This window comes from Balaenoptera ricei, chromosome 14 (assembly GCF_028023285.1).
Source record: "Balaenoptera ricei isolate mBalRic1 chromosome 14, mBalRic1.hap2, whole genome shotgun sequence".
NCBI lineage: Eukaryota > Metazoa > Chordata > Mammalia > Artiodactyla > Balaenopteridae > Balaenoptera > Balaenoptera ricei.
In genome coordinates, this window is record NC_082652.1 from 12,979,265 (window position 1) to 13,001,703 (window position 22,439).

At 34.6% G+C, this 22,439-nt stretch overlaps 1 protein-coding gene across 2 annotated transcripts in view; it reads left to right on the top strand.

Annotated features, from left to right (window-relative positions):
- The window catches only part of MED13L (mediator complex subunit 13L), a 291,858-nt gene that overhangs the window by 30,143 nt on the left and 239,276 nt on the right, over positions 1-22,439 (top strand). For both annotated transcript variants that reach the window (XM_059895607.1, XM_059895608.1), the window contains exon 2: positions 4,519-4,756. In XM_059895607.1, coding sequence (XP_059751590.1) covers positions 4,519-4,756 — 238 coding nt within the window. The remainder of the gene's footprint in view (positions 1-4,518; positions 4,757-22,439) is intronic.

Below are 22,439 nucleotides of genomic sequence, written 5' to 3' on the forward strand. Positions count from 1 at the left end.
AGTATCTAGGTCAACCATATCACCTTACAGGCCAGGAAGCCAAGGTGCCCAGAGATGGAGATTTCCTGATATTGTTTAGGTAAATAGTTGAAAAACTAGGACTTGAACCTAGATCTCCTGACCTGCAACCAGTGTTCTTTCCATGATACTACACCCTGGGTTCATTCTTACCAAGTTACATTAGTTTTATTCTATTCCATGACCTCTGAATACAGGTTTAACTTTGGAGAGCCACGTTGCAAGTATATGTTGGTCATGAGGGATCTGATTGCGATGGGTTAGTGCAAATAAATGACCTCCATTGGGAAAATTTATCAGCTCATTTCCTATGTATAGTACCTAAAGAATAGGATATTAAGAATCAATATAAATTTTCTTTAAATACATTCATGTCATAAGAAAGTACATTTATCCTGATTCTGTTGTAATCTTTTTAATTAGAACCATTCTGTATTGAACTTCTGTTTAGACCAGGGGAGTCTCTGCCAGTTCAGTTCAGTTCCCAGAGGATGCTGACTACCTGTACAGCTGATACCAGCCACTGCTGAGAAGACTTTCCTCCAGTCTCTCTTGCTATTAGAATAGTTATTTTCTTGGTTTGTTATACATATCCTCTAAAAATTAGCTTGTGTGGGTATGGTCTTATAGTGGTAACATGTAAAGAAGGCATATAATTATCTGAGTGAAATAAAACAGGTCTCTCCTATTCATGGGATGGTGTAGTGGGCAGTCTTATACTAGTTTTCTTAATAACTCAGGAAGAGTAAAGAAAGATTCATGAACTTTCTTAAATTAGAAAGTTTGGCCGTGAGCTCTTGTCATTGCTAAATTGAGTTGATGACTGTTTCTTTGTACTATTTTATATCCTCTAGGGCTAATTTTTACCGTTAGCCCTGTGAAACAGCATGGCAGAGCGGAAAGAGTTTATGCTTTAAATTCAGTTACGCTTTAAATCCAGTTATGTTTGGGATCTGCCAGTCGCTACCTGTGTGGTTATTGGAGAATTATTTAAACTTTGTGTTTCTGAGAATTATTTTAACTGTCTGTTTGAGAAGATTAGGAATTATATATGAAGACACTAGTATGGTGCCTCATGTTAGAAATTCTATGTGAAGACCCTAGTATGCTGCCCGGTATTAAGCAGGTGACAAATAAATGATGATGGTTGTGGTTATTGTTCTATCTATGTGCAATACTGATTTTTTTCCTTGCATGTTTTTTTCCTGATTCTGTATTTTAAAAACCATGTAATCTTAAACTTAAATATGTATTGTTCATCTTTGACAGTGAGAAATAATTGCATTTTGGGGATAATTTGCACCTAGAAATATTTTAAAGGGTTTGCTTCAAGAATTTTGAGTCTTGGAAATACACATTTGTCAGAAATTGGGTCGACAGAACTTTGTGGGGAATTGATTTTTAACTATAAACATGGTCATGGTATATGAAGATATATTTTAATAGTGTAATTGAATATACATCCATGATAGGATTTTTTTTTCTTGGACAAAGTGTTTCAGTCGTTTTCCCTCTTAATCAAATATTAACTCAAAATTTAAAGCTAAGTCTTTGAACATTCATTTTATACCTAGGTATCTGTTAGGCTTGAATGGTGTTTCATTGTTACATTTTCCAGTGAAGACTGGTATAGTGATATTTAATTTTAGTTTTAAGGTAAAGGGATAAATTGTTTTTAAATGATTGGACATTTTTAGTACTTCTGGCTGAATTAGTTATGAAGAGATTAAGTTTGTAGCCTTGATGTTATGTCACTTGCATTTGTATTACATCACTTGTTAGAACAACTCCATAAAGATATAGAGCAGGTGGCAGCGGCTTTCTTTTACCACTGAGACCATAGAAGCACTGATAGGAAGTTAGTGGAAGTGCTAGGATTAGGAAACCATTCTCCTGAATCAAAGCCAAGTATTTTGTTTGCTGAACCATGCATGCTGGGTGTTACAGGTAGAAAGTATTCTTGTAAGTTGCTGTTCGTAGATTTTTTTGGGGACTGACTCACCTGATATTTAAACCTCTGATGTATTTTAATTTTCTAACCTTTTAAATATGGTTAATGTAAGCATTAGTGATTCATATTTATTGGTATATTTTCCCCCTCTTCTCTTCCTCCCCCCCACTTCCTCAGGATCCTTAGGCACAGAACACTAGCTTAGGTGAAATAAGAAAAGTTAGTCTTCTACTTGACTTTTCTGATTTCAACTGCCCCCACTTAGTCTTTTTATTTAGTTTCCTTCTTTGATATTTATTAAAAAATTGATCTTAGGCTTTCTGATTAAAACATAAATAGACATACACACACTGCTTTTATTTGAGGAAACGAACTTCTATGATAGAAAAACACAAACGATGTGAACAGACAACTGAAGGGAAGTAGTACTACTACACTAGTACTACTAGTAATGAACCAGTATCATTTATATTTTTTGCCACGTGCCAGGCACTGTCCTAAGCGCTTTCTGTATAGACTAACTCATTTAATCAACTCTGAATACCATTATTCTCATTTTACCGGTGAGGCAACTGAGAGACAAAGATTAAATATTTTGCGAGGTACTTGCTACTTTCAGCTAGTAAGTACACAGCTGGGAATCAAACCCAAGAAGACTGGCCCCAGGTTATACTTCTGATCAAATATATGATAATAATTTCCTCTTAGTAGAATGAAGACTACCACTTGGTACAAGGGCATACCATTTTATTAAGTCGACAGGTATTTTTAAAGATATGCAGTTTGGCAGGAGGTTACTTGTATGGGTGAGACTACTAAAAAGCAGTATGGAAGCATTCTTTCATGAGTCCTAAAATATTTGTATTCTTTGGTAATTCTACAGCAAGCAATCTCTCCTAAGGAAAGTAATCAAGAAAATAATGTTCAAGGATGTTCACCAATTATAATAATAGTGAAAAAGGAAGATTGTCCAGTTGTTATGGAATAAATTGTTTTCTCCAAACAGTGTATAGTATGAAAACATTAAGAATTGTTTTTGAAGAATAATTAGTAATATATAGAAATATTTATAGTATGTGAAAAAGGCTATAAAACCATGCAGTATGATTCTAACTTCAAAATGTATAAGTACAGAAAAACAGGAAGAACATAAAGTACGATGCTAATAATTATTTCTGATGTGATTATGGAGAATAATTATTTCTTGTGTGATTAGTTTACTCTTTGAACTTTTTCATTGGCCAGGTAGTTCTTTTATAGCTGGAGGAAACCAAGTGGTGCAAAGGGAAAGCCTAAATGATGCCAATACCAGTTTTTATGAAGAATATTCATTAAAGATTAGATTTCCATATCTCATAGTGTGAAAGGAAAAGTTAGTGACTTTCAGACAGTTTTAGTTTGGATATTAATATTTTTGGAGTCATTTAAGTGAAGCTTTTTTGGGGGATTGAAGAAAACTGATATTTTTTTCTTAGAGATGTTCATTATAGTGATTATTTTAGCACTTTAAATTTGTTTCAGTTATGGTAGTAGAAGATGCAGTTATTTTTCTCCCCTGTGGTACTTGTTTTTTGAAAAACAACTTCTTGACAAAAATTACTAACTTGGTTGTGGTGGGAGGGTGAGGAGGGGGGACGATGAGTGAGTAAGGATTAAATGCAAGGGACACATGGACTGTTTGGTACAGCATTATATTATGGAATCAGTTTTACTATCAGTTTTGAATACATAGTTGTAGTTTACAGTTATTTAAGTAAGGAATTTAACTTTTGTTTGTGTTGAAACATCCTTGAAATTTAGTTCTTTTAAACCTAAGATTTAAAAATTTTAGAATACAAATCCACGTAACAGAATAAAGACAGAGGATTAGCTGTCAGCTGGTTTAAAGTTACCATGTTTTAAAATGTGTTTAAAAAACAAAAGACGAAGCTGTGTTAGGGAATTGTTACAGAAGCAAAGCTTTTCTGTGTGCTGCATGTTAAATAACATGAATAAATTGCTGATAACTTTCCATCAGTTTTATTAGCAGGCTATTTTGGCTTTCATAATGAAGCACTGTGGTACTGCATACTGTTTCCCTGATTAAAAAAGATTTGAACTGTAGCTTCTGGATGGGACGAAATTGAGGAAATTCTTCGAAAGAAAGAATTATTTCAATTCTACAAACTTATTTTTTAAACTCTTACTTGATTTCTAAATATAATTTATGAATTAAATAAGGCATAATAATATAGAAAATTTTATTTATAGGGACTTTAAAGTAAATGTTAGGTAAAAAATGGTTCAACAGGAAATAATGATTATCTGTTTGCTGTATTTTGGTATTTAATATAAAGAGCTATGTAGAAATCTTGATAGGAGGAAATGAGTTGTTTTCCCCTTAAAAAAATCAAGGGTTGACATAAATTTTTCAGTGGAAGAAATCTTACTATATGAGGTATACTGTAAATATTTATTTTAGCAAATTAATTTATCTGTATGGCAGCCTGTTTTTAGTGTTAAGTAAAAAGAACAGTCAAAACTGTTGTAATTTTCTCTCCTTTTTCTAGGCTGAACTCACGGGAATCAAATGGCGTAGGTACAATTTTGGAGGGCATGGGGACTGCGGACCCATAATTTCAGCCCCAGCCCAAGATGATCCAATCCTGTTAAGTTTCATCCGCTGTCTGCAAGCCAACTTGCTGTGTGTATGGCGTCGTGACGTCAAACCAGATTGCAAAGAGTTATGGATATTCTGGTGGGGAGACGAACCCAACTTAGTGGGTGTAATACATCATGAACTACAGGGTAAGATTTTTGTTTTTTCTTAAAAATTAATTTGCATTGTATATTTTTTGAACAGTGGTGAATTCTGAAAAGGTTATTAAGACTTCCTGAGAAGAAAAATCCAAGTGTTTAATGGGCTGTGTGTCAAAGGAACATCCTTACTCTCACCCCTCTTCTTTCCACCCCGGTTTTTTTCAAATTTTCTTGTCCTTTCTCAGTCATGCTGGGAATCAGAACCTTGTGAGCCACTCTTATTAAAGGAAAGTATAGTGTCCCCTGGGTGTTTGGGTTGGGATTGAGGCTAAGATCCACTGTTTTAAAATGATAGTGAAATGTGAGTAATTAGCAAGTCAGTGAAATGAACAGAGTTGTTTTTTTTTGGACTGTTGCTGTTATGGTTTATTGCCAGCTGAACTCTAGTGGAAAACTGTAAAGTGATAATAGAAATTTAGTGCAAGCCTTGTTGGACAAAATTATGAGATGACATTGGATAATATTTTGTAGAAAGATTTATGTAAAGAACCTACTCCGATTTTGGCATAGCAAGTTTTCCTGTGTCTTGTTTCTGCTTTTTATGTAATTAGGTGATTCCAGGAAATATTTGCTCCAATGCTGCCTAATTTTTAACTTCAGATTACATCTGATATCTGGAAATTTTGAACTAATGTAAGAGTTTCATTATTCTGAGCTACTTTTTGTATTTACCACAGATTTATAACCAGAGGAAATTTTATCAATATTCTTTGAATTTCTAGTAAAACTTTTCACCTCTTCACCTAAATCTTTCCATCTCGTATGCTAAAGAATTTTTCTAAATCAGGACTAATTCTGATCTTTAGTTAGGGTAGGGCATTAACTCTTTTTGACTTAGTCTCCTAGAGCCAGCTTTTATTATGTCTAAGTTACTCTATATTTTATTAATTTGTGGTTGAAAAATTTCAGATAGTGTTTGAAATGTTTTGTTGCTTCATATACTTCATATTGTTTTTAAAGGAAGGGTGAAACTAACTTTAATGTATTTGAGGATCTATTCTAAAGTGTTGAAATTTGCCTAAAGGATTTCCTGCCTGACACCTTCCTAGCTTTTCTTTACAGCCATTTTTGATCTGTGATGTCTCCTGCCACAACAGCCAGAGGGCAGTAAACCACAGTGGACTAACTGAGCTGTTTACTTTATGGCCCATTTGTTCAACTCAAACTTTTCTCCTATAGTTTTTAGCGTATTTGGTTTATAAATATAAGAATCTATTCTGGGTAAGATTGCTTACTTAGCTGGTTAGTCAACAATATCTCAGAATTACATGCATCTCAAAGCTTATTTCATGTAGTTAGCAGTGAACTCAGGTAAAATTAGTTTTAAACATCTGGTTTCTGGTTATCAGAATTTTAAAATAAAATACCTCCTGAAAGATACTTATAACATTTATCTTTGTCCATTTAAGTATCAAAACATATCTTTTTGTTCTTTAAAAAAATTTTTGCACACGTGGTAGAGGAATATAGCATTTTTGTTTGTTTTATTAATAGTTTCATTTTCCTTCCTTTTGCGTGATTATTTCTGGCTCTTAATCTCCTTCCATTTTTCTACTCCCTATTGATCCCTTATGTTTTAACTTTTTGGTCTGGTCTTTATTTGTTAGCAACACAAATCATCATTTTACAGTGATGATGAAACCAAACCCAACGGTTATTTACGCTTATTTAGTTGATGTATAAAGTTATTTATCCATACCAACAAAGCACAGGATCAGTGTTTTTAGAAATAACTTATTAAGTTATTGTATTATTTCTCATGGACTTTGTTACTGAGTATACAAAAAGATGTAGGCTGTTTAAATATTTTATAGCTGCTTTATTCATTAGTGTATTGTTTTCCTGGTAAAGAATTAAGCAAAGATTAACTTCTTTTAAATTGTTTTTATAAATTACAGAAATACTGCATTTTAATTAGAAAATTAGGAAAGTAGAACCACCAAAGGAAGAGAACAAAGAAACAAAAATCCTGAAGTCCAAAGCAGAGTTTTAATATTTGGTGTTTCTGTGTATAAATGAAAGTGGTATCGTACTGTTTTGTAACTCAGGCCTTTTCACTTAACAGTATCTTGTGAATGTTTTTGCCTCATAATGATTACTTTTTAATTTTCTTTCCTGTTGAGTCTGAAAAGGGTGTAAACTGTTTATTTTTTTGCATGCCACCAGGGAAGTATTACAGTGATGGACAATCATAACTTTGTTAAGTACATCTACCCTTTTTATATGTTGAATTTGTGAAAGTTATTAGATTGAAGCAAATGAGCTTTTCTGTAGGTAAAAGTGGTTGTAAAGGATAGTTTTGTGTTTCAGCCTAATATTAGAAAATATTTGAAACTTAATTAGAAAAATGAGTGGCATAAAGACAACTTTGTTTCAAGTGAGGGAGACTATGACAGAGCAATCATGAAAAAAGGATACCAGGGGAATATTTTAATTGGTAGTCTTACACATTGAGGATATTTTGCACTCTGTTTCATTCTCTAGTATATATGAGTCATTTCATTTTGGCTAAAATAAATTTTATCAGAATCCTTTAATATTAAGATGATGGTACTATTATTTGTAGCATTCTCTTTTTTAGGGACATTTTACTGTTCTTTAAAATGCTTTTTAGTTATGTTATTAGGCATTTCCCTTTGTTTTTACAGTGTAGCCCAAATAGCATACTATTAAGAAACCTCACAAAGCACCATCTTGGATTTAAATGTATAAAGTAATCCCTACAGAAAGAGAATAAGCCTATGGGATACACGCAGTTTTATACTAGACTTTTTGTTTAAATGCTTTGAATACCTGTGAAATAGCCTGTGAGAAGACCAAGACACGTTAATAACCTGTTCCTGTCACTTGGATAAACACTTTTGGGCTCTTGTTTGGGGAATTGCTATTTATATTGTATGGCATAGTGGTTCAGAGGCTTGGGTTTGAATCCCTGCTCGTTGACTTGCTAGCTCTGTATCCTTGGTCAGGTTATTTAACTTACCCGTGCTTCAGTTTCCTCACTCTAAATTGGGTTATAAGGATAAAAAAAAAGTTAAAGTACTTAGAACAGCACAGAGAACGTTAATCTATAATTGTAACTCTTGCTGCTGCTACTACAATGCCAGCAATTAACTCAGACATCAAAATTAAAACATTTTGGCAATTGGTCCATGCTGTATAACATTCAGTATTTGGTAATGTTTGTCAAATATTAGTTTTCAAAGTATACTTTTAGGTTGAAGTAATCATTTTTGAGTTTGTTAATGTTTGGTGGAATAACTGGGAATAATAAAATATTAGAGAGGAGGGAAGATACCCCTGCTCATAGGAAGTTTGTCTAGATTTAGGCTGTAAACGGAGTTTCATAACAAACCTTAAATTATGTTATAAAGAGGTCAGAACTTTAAGATTTGACTCTGTTGGATCCCTGTAAAGTAGATTTGTAACTTAACTGCCCTCTCTGCATAGTGGTATTGAAGGGCACTGCCTGAACACTGAATATATGCATATTTCCTTCCTTGTGTCCATCCATAAGTACCTGTATCAGCAGGTCCAATTATAGGGGTTTGATGGAATCTCTACCTTTGATAAGTTATAGTCTAGAAAGGGTATAAGACAAGCACACAAATATGTATAATGCAGAGAACACTGTAAGTATATAAGAGAAGTATAGTAGATTGACTACTTTCCACATGAACGAACATTCAATTCCAGGACTAATGCATAAATAAGTGTTCTATAAACTTATAGCAAGAACACTGTGAGCCCTAGTGAGAAGCCTTCTTGGTTTCTGGTCTGTTTACTCAGCCTCTATTAGGCAAGAGTGCCGCAGACCGGCTGCAGAAAGCTAGAAGTTCCTGGCGGTGAGGGGTAAGGAACTGAAAAGCACCGGTATGGGGTCAGAAGGGCCAAGACAACTGATGGTTGCAAGGCAAGGCAAGTTTATTCAAAGAGCATGAATGTATATATAGGTTCAGCACGGAACGAACACTAGGCAACAAATCAGTAAAACTTGTATTTCCACATAATTATGTCGCCACTATCTATGCGCCACTATCTATGCACCACTATCTATGCACCACTATCTATGCACCACTATCTATGCGTCAGCATGCCTTATGGGCCGTTCTTTGGAGATACAGACTTCCCCCTCAGGGCAGCACGTCCTTCTTCTGGGGAACAACCAGGGGCTCTTAGATCCAGAGCAGGCACCTGGAACGAAACTGGCCGCAAGCCATTTTCCTTTTTTACGCTCAATACCGCAGCGTCAGGAGTGCATACCAAGAAAGAGACAAGCAGTTCTCCGCAAAGCAGAAAGCTGAATAAGCTTACAGCTTGGGGGCCACCACATTTCCCCCTTTTTCATTATTTTTTAAAGCTTGATAATGTAGTTTTAAGCCATGAACATCCTGACGCAAGACAGCGAAGCACCCCATTACAAATCTAACAACACAAGGTAATAAACCGATCACCAATAAAAGTAGTACACCAATTGATATCAGGCCTGAGAGCCCTTTTGTCCCATATTATTTTACTTCTGACTCTTTCTCGAGTTACCGTCCTAAAAACGAAATTATTTCTTGTGGCCACACTATCTCACTCGAGAGTTCTACTTACCTGAAATCTTCCGAAATGCCTCACGCACTCATGTCCCTGTTCGGGCGCCACTTGCCGCAGACCGGCTGCAGAAAGCTAGAAGTTCCTGGCGGTGAGGGGTAAGGAACTGAAAAGCACCGGTATGGGGTCAGAAGGGCCAAGACAACTGATGGTTGCAAGGCAAGGCAAGTTTATTCAAAGAGCATGAATAAGAGCTGTGATGCAGCCCTGGATATGTAAAATGAGTCCTCATGCTTAAGGAGCTCACAGTCTTACTGGGGAGGTAGCTAAATGACTCCATAATTATGATACAGTGGAGTAAGCAGCAACTGATTAAGTTAAGGATCTTGCAGAAGTGTCAGATTCAACCTCAAGGGAGAAGAATAGGGAGATAGTGGTGAAGCTCAGAGTTGGTGAGGCTTGAGGTGAGTCTTATAGGATACATATGTTACCTAGGTTGGGATGGAACTTGTCCTAGTCAGAGGAAGTAGCTTCTATAAAAGGGCCTGAGGGCAGTGAATGAATTGTGGGAAGGGCAGGTTTTCCCAGAACATAGTGTGTGAGTGAGATAGTTGGGGGAAACTGAAAGACTGGGGAGGTGGGCCATAGTGTGGAGTACACTGAAGCAAGGACTTAATCTGATAGATTTTGAGGAATTGTTACAGGTTTCTGATCAGGAAAGAGATACGATTAGATTATACGTAAGATGAATATGGACAGGAAGACCATAATATTTTAATAAATTATTTTATTCTAAATTGATCTGTGAACTTAAACGTTCTGTTTAGGATGTAGATTTAGTTAAAAAATACCAGTGACTATATACTGAACTTCATATTGATAGTCTTTGCCAATTTTATTTTATTATAACTTTGCTCTTTTTGCTTGACTAAATTCTTTCCCACCTTTCCTTTTGACGATTACAAATAGACATGTAAATTGTAATGGGAATACATCTGTCCACCTCTATGATTGTCCCACTATGAGTATTAGAAATCTTAGGAATTGGCTTTATTATCATTGTAGAGGCAGATTGGCAGTTGTTAACACCTTGTTGTTGTATTAGTCATAAGTATTGCCTTTCTTCCATTTTTCAGTGTACTGTCACCTATGCCAGGAGCTGTGGGCCATTGCAAAAACAGCATTAGATATTAGAGAGCTAGGAAAAATGGATCTGGTTTTCTGACATTTACCAGTGTAAGATAATTTAGCACACTCTCATACTATTTTTTATACCACTGAACTGATTGCAAGCCTCTGGAAGAAGTGGACATTTTGTAGGGATGGAGAAGGGCTGAAAGAAGAGAGTGGAGAGCCAGTTTGCTATTATTATAATCTGCATATATAGATTATAGTCTGTAATCTCAAATGATGGGATTGATGTAACCTTTGTTTAGATATCTCCAAGGAAGGATCCAACTCCCTCCCCTCAACTTTTTTATTTATTTATTTATTTATTTATTTATTTATTTATTTATTTATTTATTTTTGGCTGTGTTGGGTCTTCGTTGCTGCACACAGGCTTTCTCTAGTTGCGGCGAGCGGGGGCTACTCTTCATTGTGGTGCGCGGGCTTCTCACTGTGGTGGCTTCTCTTGTTGCGGAGCACGGGCTCTAGGCGCGTGGGCTTCAGTAGTTGTGGCACATGGGCTCAGTAGTTGTGGCTCACGGGCTCTAGAGCACAGGCTCAGTAGTTGTGGCACATGGGCTTAGTTGTTCCGCGGCATGTGGGATCTTCCCGGACCAGGGCTTGAACCCGTGTCCCCTGCATTGGCAGGCGGAGTCTTAACCACTGCGCCACCAGGGAGGTCCCTCCCCTCAACTTTTTATTTTGAAAAATATTTACACACATACGTATATATACCTTTTATTCTGGCTAAACCATCTGAGGTTAATTTACAGAGTTCATGAATCTTTACCCCTGAATACTTTTGCTTGTAACTCCTTTAAGAATATGGGACTTTTTTTTTTTTTTTAACATAACCATAATATAATCATACTCAAGAAATTTAACATTGATATAATTAAATTATCAACTTTTCAGTCTACATCCAATCTACATCCTCAGTCTTCTCCCAGTAATGCCTTTTATAGCCTCCTCCCCCCAATCTGGGATCCAATCAGAAATCACATGTTGCATTTAGATGTCTCCTCTCTTTAGTCTCCCCTAATTTAGAACATTCCCTAAGTTGTCGTTTTCTGCGGGGGATGATCCTTCAATGATACGGATGTTATTTGAAGGGAGAAGTCCTGTCAAATGTTCCATATTCTAAATTTGTCTAATTGTTTCTTCATGGTGAGATTCAGGTTAAACATTTTTGGTAAGAATATTGAGTAGGTGATGTGTACTTCTTGTGGCATCACACTGTAGGCACATCATGTCAGTTTGTCCCAGTATTGATCCTGCTAAGTTCGATTGCTTGGTTATGGTAGTGTCTGTCACATTTCTCCAGTGTAAACATACCTTTTTACTTTTGTAACTGTTAAATAAATTTGGGGCAGAACTTTGAGACTCTGATTATTATTTCCCCAATAACTTTTCACTCTGGCTTGAGGAAAAACCTAACTTTGAGCCTGTTTAAAAATAACAGAAAACTTTTTTTTAAATTAATTAATTTTATTTTATTTATTTTATTTTTGGCTGTGTTGGGTCTTCGTTGCTGCACGCAGGCTTTTTCTCTGGTTGCCGGGAGTGGGGGGCTACTCTTCGTTGCGGTGCGCGGGCTTCTCATTGCGGTGGCTTCTCTTGTTGGGAGCACAGGCTCTAGGCGTGCAGGCTTCAGTAGTTGTGGCACACGGGCTCAGTAGTTGTGGCTTGCGGGCTGTAGAGCGCAGGCTCAGTAGTTGTGGCGCACAGGCTTAGTTGTTCCGCGGCATGTGGGATCTTCCCGGACCAGGACTCAAACCCATGTCTCCTGCATTGGCAGGCGGATTCTTAACCACTGCGCCACCAGGGAAGCCCCCAGAAAACTTCTTGAATCATATGCTTTTACAAAAGCAGTTCAGATGAACACTATTCTTAAGTCATAAGAAAGAAGTGGGGCGGGCAGAGGAGAGGAGAAATGAAGAAAAACATTCAGGATATAGCAAAGGCAAACTATGATGGTAAAGCCAAGCTCTGAAAATTAATAGCCACTTATTGCTTAGCATACTAAAAAGAGAAGTATTGACATTGAATTTTCTAAAATCATAGACAATAAAGTATGCACGAATGTATTACCATGTATGTGTATGTTATAGTCTGTGAATTTTCAGTTGATTTTTGGTGATTTCTGGTTATCTTTGACTAAATGAAATGAATTTTAGTCAACATTGTGAATGGGTTTATTCTCAATTGGAATGAAAAACAATTGATTTCTGTGAAAATAATGGCCCCTTTACATATAAAATTAACAGGAATGAAATTATCTTTAGGTAAAATGTCATCCAGCTTGAAAATTTCTTCTAAAGAGAAAATCTGATTCCTGACTTTCTACTCTGTTTTTATGTTTTTTTCATCATTGATGGTCCATTTATGATTCATGAAAATTAATCTCTGACTAGCTTGAAAAAGACTTTTTTATACTGTTTGCATTTATTTATTCTTCAAGTATACAAATCTGATGATTTTGAAAACAGGTGAATTGTATCATTCTACAACATTCTATATTTGTAGTATTTTATGTATCAACATTTATATGAAGATTTCATCACATGGCATTAATAATTCTTGAGATTGTTAACACCATGTACCTGAAAAGTAAATTTTATTTTAATTTTCATATTTGCTGTTACTTTGTGGAGAATAATAATTCAATAGAAAAATACATTTGTGTTTCAAGAGAAACAAACACTTTGAGGGAAAACATGGACCCAGTGGTAAATGGTAGCTAGTTCTAAGTAGTTATAAAGTAAGTATTCCTTGTTTTCACTGTTCAGTGTTGAAAGAATTAGTTTGCTAAAAAACTATAAAATAGTAATAACTTTCATTGTATGATTATCCAAATGATTCTACTGTATAATTACTGAAATATTAGATTTAATAGAAAATTATACATTTTATCCTTAAAAGAGAAAGTAAAATACTTATTAAGACTTTGGTAAGCAATAAATTTATATTATAAAATTATGGTTAAGATCATAATCACTTCAGAATTCTTTCATATGAAGAATAGGAAAAGATCTAATGGGTTAGAGAGAATTATTAATCTAAATGTGCTTGAAATTGAGAGAATAAGCTAAAGTCTAGCTTTTGAATGTAAATAAAATCGATGTGTTACCACAGGCAGCTTGCTGAACCATGTAATTAGTTTTTTTCTGTGAAAAATGAACCATTTATACAGAGATTGTAGTGAAATAGCATGTAAAGGGCTTATGTTCTAATGATCTGAAAGTTAAACAGTTGTTAAAAAAATTACACTTTAAAGATTAAAGTTAAATCTAATCATTTGATTTGCGGGGTGTATGTTTGTGGAGATTTATGTTTTGGTAAGTATAGGCATTATATATAAAGTTACCTACTCTGTAAAGTAAACCTGAGTAAAACTCCCCAGTAACGAGGTATTAAAATCACCACCACAAGTAGGGTTGAAAATTAACCTAAAAGTAGGTAAACTGTCATTTGGTGTAGTCCAGCTTTTATTTTTCTTTTTTTCTTTTTGCTTTACATGTAAGTAGCTTTAGTGATGAATACAATTCAAAATCTTGTTCTTTAATAGAAAACTTTAAGATTTAAAAGAGGTTCCTATACATTAAAGTAGTATAAAAACTTCTTTGCCCAGTAAAGCAATTTCTTTGTTTTATCTCTTGTTCAGAGAGGTTGATCTAAGAATCTAAACGTGTTAAATTGGAGAAAAAGTTAACGTATTAGTTGAATTAAAGGCCTTATTAATTCAAGAAAAAATCTGTATTTGGACATTAAAATTGAATGACGTGGAGATATAAAATTACACATATAGAGAACAAACAGCACTTTTTTTTTTTAAAATAAATTTATTTATTTATTTATTTATTTATTTATTTATTTATTTTTGGCTGTGTTGGGTCTTCGTTTCTGTGCGAGGGCTTTCTCTAGTTGCGGCAAGCGGGGGTCACTCTTCATCGCGGTGCGCAGTCCTCTCACTATCGCGGCCTCTCTTGTTGCAGAGCACAGGCTCCAGACGCGCAGGCTCAGTAGTTGTGGCTCACGGGCCCAGTTGCTCCGCGGCATGTGGAATCTTCCCAGACCAGGGCTCGAACCCGTGTCCCCTGCATTGGCAGGCAGATTCTCAACCACTGCGCCACCAGGGAAGCCCCAACAACACTTTTTGATACAAAATTTACAAGCAGATTCTTTGCTAACATTCATATGGCATCAGGTCAGTCTTATTGTTTGGAGTAGACTTTTATATAGAAGATGGAATTAAAAGTCTCTAAAATAAAACTGGGCTTTTTTAAAGGAAGGAAGAAAGTGGGACTGGATCTTAGTGGTTCATCATTGAGAGGATTCAGTGAGTGTCTTCTCCCATTCATATATTTAAATTAGCATACCCAAAGGGAAACTGAAGCTTATAAAAAGCCCATGACTTAGTCATGTCACTAATTGTAGGGGAGCTCAAAGTTGTACTTTGTATCTTTTAAAATTGAAACCATTGTTGCCTGCAAAGCTATATATGTAATGCGAAACTACGTGATTTACTCATTTTAAAGAGTAATTCACTTTTACCGTATCATTTAGAATAAAACCCATTTAACTATTAGAGTTCTATTTATATCCAATCAAATCCATTTCCTGAACTTATAGAAAGAACACTGGCTTGCATAATTCTGGACAGAGGGCTTATCTTTTTAAATTTTATTTATTATTATTTTTAAAAATTTAATTTTTATTTTATGTTGGAGTATAGTTGATTTACAATGTTGATTTACAATCAACTAAGCCCGTGCGCTTCAGGTGTACAGCTTCAGGTGTACAGCAAAGTGAGTCAGTTATACATTTACATATATCCATTCTTTTTCAGATTCTTTTCCCATATAGGTTGTTACAGAATATTGAGTAGAGTTCCCTGTGCTATGCTGTACACTAGGTCCTTGTTGATTATGTCTACTTTATATCTTTTTTGATTTTAAATGTTTTCTGTGACACTTGGCAAATACTGATTTCAGTAATGTCAGCTCCTTCATTTCGTCTGGGTCCTCTGAACTGAGCACACACCTAATTGATAACAGGGAAGTAACAATAAAATAAATAAAAATAGTTTGGGAGTCATAAAAACTTGACATGCATACGACACATTTGAATATTTAGACTTGATATGAGATTAGCATTTGCTTTTATAATCTTACTGAAGTAACTGAAAAGCTAGAATTATGTATCTGTTGTCATTAGAGGTCTTTTTTTCCTCCTCTTTTCTTTTTATAGATCTATTCTCATAGGCCCAGTTCTTGAAAAATCAGAAATATATAGTAAAAGAACAGGATAACTGTTGAGTGAAGCAGGAGATAGTTGTAGAGACTACCATTTAGTTAACTTATGTGGTTTCTGGACCTGTTTAAATTATACTAGAGTAAACCAATTTATAGATGTCTTAACTTTCGTAGATAATTGTTTGAAAAAATATTTATTTACGGATGGTTTCCATTTTGTTTTGTTTTATGATGTTTGAGCAAATGCTAACTAGAACTTGATATCAATATACTCAGCCATGAGCATCATTAGGAGCTAAAACTTTTTGTTCTGTATAAAAAATGCTTTAATGGCAGAAATAACACATAAATATGCTTCTTTCCTCCCTCCTCCCAAAAGAGCCCAAAGGTTTAGAAGTGTTTCAGGTACTAGAGAATTATGAAATTGGATTCTGTTGTTTTAAATATTTCATACCTAAGCTGGCCTGATGCTGCCTGAAGAGTTTCTCATTGAGTATCATTATGGCAAGTGTTTGATAATTTTCTTTACTGCTCCATCTATATAAATATTTTTGTACAATTTTCCGCAAGTACTGGGTGGGCCACATACCTATTTCTTATAAACCCAACATTGATAAAATGCACTCTTTGTATAATTGGGTCTTTTTTTAAAAAAATAAATTTATTTATTATTTATCTATTTTTGACTGCGTTGGGTCTTCATTTCTGCACACGGGCTTTCTCTAGTTGCGGAGAGCGGGGGCTGCTCTTTGTTGCTGTGCACCGGCTTCTCATTGTGGTGGCTTCTCTTGTTACGGAGCACAGGCTCTAGGTGTGCGGGCTTCAGTACTTGTGGCTCGCGGGCTCTAGAGCGCAGGCTCAGTAGCTGTGGCGCACAGCCTTAGTTACTCTGTGGCATGTGGGATCTTCCTAGATGAGGGCTCGAACCCATTTCCCCTGCATTGGCAGGCGGATTCTTAACTACTGTGCCACCAGGGAAGTTCCTGGGTCTTGTTTTGATCCTGGCTCTTTCATATTGTGATTTGTGAGTTCAACAGAATAAGCATTATCCTCTTGAGGCCCATCTAGGATTGATCTAAAGGACTTCTGCAGTATCCACATGATCATACAATTAGGTTTTTTTTTTTTTAATGGGTGCTGACAGTGTAACTGAACATGAGCTGGTTGCCAGGGTGTTGTGGTAGAATAATACCCTGTAGTTTGCAGTTAATCGTGCAGCAAAACTGGCTTGACTTAAAAATATATTTAAGAATAAAATTAAAAATTGGATAAAGATGAAGTGTCTTTGTGTTGAAAAGGATTGTGTGGATACAGTGATAAAGCGAAGTAGAGCATTCATAAATCTTTTTGTCATCAAAAACCTCTTTCTCATATTTAATATAATGTCATATGCAAAATATATTTCATTAAAAAAACTGCTTTTATTTATGGCTTTACTAGCCTTCGGGGGGAGGTAAGACTTTTTGCTAATCTTCTTGAAGGTTTATTCTCTGCCATCAGTAGGAAATAAGTAAATATTTGTGGAGTGACTGCCTGAAGAAGGAAAGTATGAGCATCATCAAGATGAGGTCTCTTCATTAAGATTATTTTTTCACTGGTAATCTTGGGCTTGTTTAAATGTTAAGCAGTTTTGATGTTTGCTGTTTATAAGAGGGCATGTTATTCACATTGAAATATATTTAGTCTAAAGGAAAAATTTAGATTCATTTCAGTTTCAGGCAGTATATTTTTAACTTATTTTAAAAGTAGCCTAGTAGATATTAATAATGGAAAGGATGCCTGCCTTGGCATCCTTGGACAAATTGCATACAACTCTGTTTAGGGAGGAAATAACATTTGTTGGCAATGACTGTTATGGAAAAATTTATCATGCCATTTATTGGTTTCATGAAGAGTGTAACAAGGAGGGACCCTTGATTCCAGTAGCAAATCTGGGGCTGGGGCAGTTATCCCCATTGTTACCGTAAAGGTTTCATTAACCACAACTCAGTTTGCCTGAGCCCTCACTATCAGTTTGATTCACAGTATGATTGGGACAGTGAGGTAGACTATACTCAGGGGGCAAAAACATTTTTCTGGGATGTCCTGGAGTACTGATTCAGCTCAGTTGCCCACACATTTAAATTTATAATATTTTGTAACAGCAATAAAATAATGTGTGGAAGGATGTTTTAAAAACATTCTTTGAGCCTTATAAATTGTTATCACTCTTTAATGATCTTTAATATTTAGAATTACCACCGTGTATTTATTCAAAAGATATTTATTGAGCCTACATTGTTTTAGGTGCTGTACAGAATACAGAAATGAATCAGAAACATACTCTGTTTTTCAGAAGCTGACAGTCTAATAGGGGAGATAGCATACGTACCTAGAGCATTATTACAAATGTCCTAAGAGGGGCACGCAGTATTGGAGTTATTTGGAAGGAGACAGAGCTTTGAGGAACAGTTAATTCTTAAGCTGAGCCTTAAAGAATGGGTAGAATTTGGGTATTTGGATATATGGCTATGTCAGGGCAAGAACATTTCATTTGAATGAAATTGCATGTGCCAGGACACAGATTAGGAAAGTTTGGAATATCTGTTGGGGAAGAGTTAAAGTTGATTGAAACTGCATATTTGTGCCTGCTGGTGATGGACCTTAAATACTAGGCTGAGGAGTTTGGACTTACAGGTAGTTTGATGGTTTTGAGAGTTTTTGGATAGGATTAGATGGGAAGCTCCCTATAGGCTGTAAACTGCACTGGTGGCAAGACCTGCATCTGGCTTTGCCCATTATTGTGATTGCAGGACCAGCATAATTCCTGACACATTTATGGGATAAATTAATTAGTAAATGAATGTGAGTGCAAGAGAAGTTTGTATAAAGATTATCAGTCTAGCACCATTGCGTACTATGAAGTCCTTCTAGTATTCTGGACCACATAGGAAAACATGCTGTTATAGAATACTGTTTTAAAGAATGTATATGACCACATTTGAAAGATTTTCTTGGTGCATTGATTTCTTTTTAACTGCGTATTAAAAAGACAGTGATATAATTTTCTTCACTTTTTTTGGGGTAGTTGCTTATTTTTTATAGTTTAATTTTAAAGGTTTTATTAAACTTAATTGAATAAGTTTATTCAATTATTTTCCATAAATTTTCCGTAAATTATTTTTATTAGTTTGTAGATAGCAAGTAGTTTGGGCAGTTGGAAAAAAGCTTGTGTCATGTATTGATAGAACAGGGGCTTCAGAAGAGTACTATTTACTGGATTAAAGTGCTTAATGATATTTGTATGTCAGAAACCTTGTTAACTTACAAATATGTCATGGATTGAATGACCTTGGCTGTCCTACATGTGTTATAAATTGCCAGCCCAATACTAAAGTTCATTATTTGCTACATAGAAATGATTAGCTGAGATTGCTAGGCCGAGGCTATCACTGGTAACTGCATGTTTTACTATAGAATTAAATTGACCAAAAGCTTTCATTGAGCTTTCTCACCCTAAAATCCTTAATTAATTACTAACCTCTTTAAATATCATGTCTATAGATTACATGATAAAATGAGTTAGTATACAATTTAGGCAAACATTTTCAAGGAAATCTTTGATAGACGTTTTTTAGTGTCAGTATACATCTTTTTCTCTTTTGTTATAAAGATAGCCTTTTGGTTCCATCTACTTTGTAAATATTTAAGATAGCAAGTTATTGCTTTGTTAGTTACATAATTTTAAAATGGCATTTTTCAAAGACAAAGTTGATCTGTCCGCTCCAAAGATGCTTGAAACATAGTCACATATATACCCGCAATTACTCGAACTTCCTGTGCTGGTTGAAGTTTCCATTTGGCAGCACGTGGAATGCAGCCCTGTCTCACAGAGAATGCTTGAAGAGTCCTTCCACCTTCAGCAAATCACACCTTCTTGGCTAGGAACCATTTCTCATTCTCTTTTTCTATTTGTGACCTTAGCTCAGCTGGCATTCAGAAGAAGTATAGGTCACAGATTGTGGATTACTCCCTCCTATTCAATCTCACATATCCAAAATGAAACAGAGGCCAGGAGGAAATTTACCATTCTTTTGTTATCTTTTACCTTCGTAGAGGTAGAGACCATAAGTATGATAAGTAAACTAAAAAAAAGATTGAGTGTTCACAGCATGTCTCTTCCTGTGATACTTGTCATGACAGACAAGTCATTTAAATTTGCTTCGTCTTTTATTCTTGGCTGTAAAATGGGAATTACAGCTTTACTTTATGATACAACATGAAGTGAATACAAAAAGTTCATAGATTTTAAATGCTGTATAAATGCTTTTCATAGTCATACTTTTCCTTTAATGAACTCCGCTGTCAGAATATTTAAATCTTTATGAACTTATTTTATAATTCATAGTTTTGGTCATAATTTCTGCCTGTAGATAAAATTTGAATTCTTTTTCACATGGCATTGTCAGTGTCATCTTGGTTAAATTATATGTAGCCATTTGATTTTTGAAAAAGTTGTCTCTTATAACTGACTGTTTTCTGGCTTTGGCGGTACAAGGATGATTGATAACATCTATGCCTGTGCTGAAGGGATTTTAGAATAAAAAATTAAAATTGTGTCCCATATTGTTTTAAATAGGGATTGTGATCTGATCCTTGATAATTATGTTAAGTGTATGGTGTATGTGAATTATTAATTGACCAGAGTGTTTGGGACTTTTATTGACTGTTGCATATAGAGAATTAGCAAGAATATTTGATTAACAAGGATTACTACAGATTTGTGTTACATGCCATAATCAGCCTACTTCTCTTTCCACATTTGGTTTTTTATTTGCAGAATAGTTTTTATTTATGCTTATTGTTTCTCATTTTATGGTAGTAATAAACTAAGAGTAAATGATAGCTTGAAATAATTATATGTTGAAATGGGAACCAGACAAAAATCAAATATTTATAGTTCACTTGTTATGTGCTAGGCATCATGCTGGGTGCTTGATGATCAATCTTGCTTTGGAAAATAGTTTTCTTTCTTTTAAATCTTAATTTGAATGATTTACAGGGAAAAATGTAAGATTCTGCTGATACTTTTTGTACCTTGTTTTGTGTTTATTAAATTCATTTTTATTTAATATGTGGAATAGATTTAGTAGTTAAGAAATAAACAGTAGTCTTTACCATTTCGAGACTGTTAATGTAACTAGTTGAACACTAGAGGGACTGCAGACTAACCACTGACTTTTTAGTTCAGTAGTATGTTAATTGAGAGGCTTTATTTAAATAGCAGAGCCACACAGCTTTTTCCAGCTGTTAGTTTTCCTAAGGTTAAATATTGTGTCCAAAAGTTTACCTGGCATCTTATTTGGTTGATTCATTCTCAAGTGTATGGACTATAAAATTTAAGCTCTGCCAGTCTAGGTCTATCAAAGCAAAAAACCTTTGATTGGTTGTAGCCTTCTTTAAAACTCAGTCTATATATTTGTCCTGCTGGAAGAAGTGGGAAATTATATAAATAAATAGTTTTCTTTTGGAAATCTCTGAGTAGAAGAAAATAAGAGTTTGGAAAAATATTCATTGGAACAATAATTCAGATTATCATCTTATGGAGATTTAAAATGATCCTATGATTATTGAATATGTATTTTGTGAAAAGATTCATCAGTTTATAATAGCACTAACAGAGCTAAGGTAATCCGTACATTATAGTTTTAGTCTCTATAGGTGGCTTTACAGATATTTTTGCTACTTCACATGAAAAGATGTTTGGCAGTTGAACTTAATTTGAGAAGAGCTTTCTGGAATTCAGTCTTTAGGCATTAAAAGGTTGAATACTTCTTGAAGAAGAACTGTGGTTCAACTTTGCTATTAACATTTTACTCTCAAAATTATTTTGCCTTGGAAGTGACGTAAATTTGAAATTACAAAATTCAAATTACAATTGATGTACAATAGATGAATGCTTTTGATTTGTTGGTTTGGTTTGTCAGCTATCCAGGGATTTTATTTGGGATCACATTATGAACATAAAAAAAGAATCAATCTCCATATTTATATATTTCTCTTTAAGAAGTCCTAAAGATTCATAAAATAAATGAGTTGGGTGTAGAAATCTTTATTTTCTTCTGAAATAAATTTATTTCATCATTTTTATATTTGTAATGCTGATCTAAAGTTATCCCCTAAATAGTTTGTTATAATACTGGAACGCTGGTAAAAATAGACATTTGCCTTTACTCTTAAGAGTTTGCTAGATTTTTTTTAATGTGGCAGAAATATGTATGTACTACACTAATAACATAAATTTAATTATTCTTGTTTGTTTTAATTTCATTTTCCTTGATTATATATTTTAAAAATTAAGTGTAAATTAAAAATAAGTCTAGTTATATATAGGAAGAGAAAATTGTAAATCCCATCTCTTTATTATTAATATTCTGTCTGCTTCCAGAATATTTTGAGCTGACTAAAATGGTGTATGGAATTGACTATTATACCTTAAATATCCATTGATACTTTCATTCTAACTTATAAGAACTATGATATAAATTCTTAAGGTATACATTTGTTTAGATCATTTAAAAATTATATATGTATCCAATTCATTTGTGTTCCTTTTATAATTGGCAGTCTTTAAAGTTATCCTTTGTGGGCTTTTGGATTTCTGAAAATAGTGAGGAAAATATAAATTACCATGGAATTCTAAATGTAGTCAGTTCTTTGGTAAAACCAGC